Source organism: Trypanosoma conorhini (genome assembly GCF_003719485.1).
Source record: "Trypanosoma conorhini strain 025E chromosome Unknown Tco_14.4_contig_01536, whole genome shotgun sequence".
NCBI lineage: Eukaryota > Euglenozoa > Kinetoplastea > Trypanosomatida > Trypanosomatidae > Trypanosoma > Trypanosoma conorhini.
The window spans coordinates 1,817-2,874 of NW_021705402.1; the positions used below are offsets into that span (position 1 = coordinate 1,817).

Genomic DNA, 1,058 nt, shown 5'->3' on the forward strand with positions numbered 1-1,058 from the left:
GAGAGGCAGAAGGCAGAAGGCAATGCGTGAATGGCGTGCGGCCCGAAAATGGAAGAAAAAGAAGCTTGTGTCTGGGTGGGGCTCACTGGGCGGCGCGGTGGCCGCAAAGTGGCGGAAGCCGCTGCCCTTCCCGCGGGAACTGTGCCGCCACTTTCCCCTCGTTTGTCGCGGCTGGGGCAAGTGTGTGCGGCGCCTGTGCCTTTTTATTACGTCTTTTTGCCCCCTCATTCTCCTTTTGGCTGGTGGTGGGTGTCCAGCTGCGACGCGAGCCAACGACAACCAACGAAGTAAAGGAAAGTGGTAGTAGTAAAAGGAGACCATGCCAGGGCGAAGAGGGAGAGGGCGCGGTGGTGGAAGGGGGCGTCCCACCAGTAATGTGCCGCAGGGGCAGCAGCGGGCGCGGTCAGCGCCTCACAGCGACTTGCCGCAGCCACACTGGACCCTTCACAGCGCTGTGGAGGAAGTTCTGCTTTGGGGACAAGGACAACTCAGTCAGATCACGCTGAATGATTTTCTCCGTAATACATTGGGCGGCAGAGGAGTTCTGGAGGATAACGAAAATCTTTCTATCGAAGCGTTTATTGTAAGCCCCAATACATTTATCGAAGATGAGAATGTACTGCGCCTAATACTGTCATTGCCCTCTTACAAGGCGATTGAAGATGCATACAAGCTAATGGACCATAGAGTGGGTACGCTCCAACGTTGGAAGGGGTTTGCACAAAAGGAGATCGTCTCCAATGCTTCATGGGCAAAACTTGACGCGGCCCTTGCCGCTGCGGAGGCAAACGAAAGGGCAGGGCAGGCAGAGCAAACAAGAGTAAGACAGGAGGAGGAAGAAAGACGAAGGCGGGAAGAACGAGAAAGGATAAGGCGGGAAGAAGAGGAATCAAGGGCAAGGCTGGAAGAAGAGCAAGAAAGGGCAATACGCGAAGAGGCAAGGGTAATGCGAGAAGAAGAAAGGGCAATACGTGAAGAGGCAAGGATAAGGCGGGAAGAAGAAAGGATAAGGCGGGAAGAACGAGAAAGGATAAGGCGGGAAGAAGAGGAATCAAGGG

General features: G+C 54.7%; 1 protein-coding gene across 1 annotated transcript; it reads left to right on the plus strand.

The window, feature by feature from the left end:
- Nucleotides 1-319: 319 nt before the first annotated feature.
- Tco025E_10214 (putative retrotransposon hot spot (RHS) protein) lies at nucleotides 320-1,058 on the plus strand (the record flags this gene model as incomplete). Its single annotated transcript, XM_029376998.1, has 1 exon — nucleotides 320-1,058. A coding segment is annotated over one exon (739 nt), but the record flags the coding sequence as incomplete, so codon positions are not given.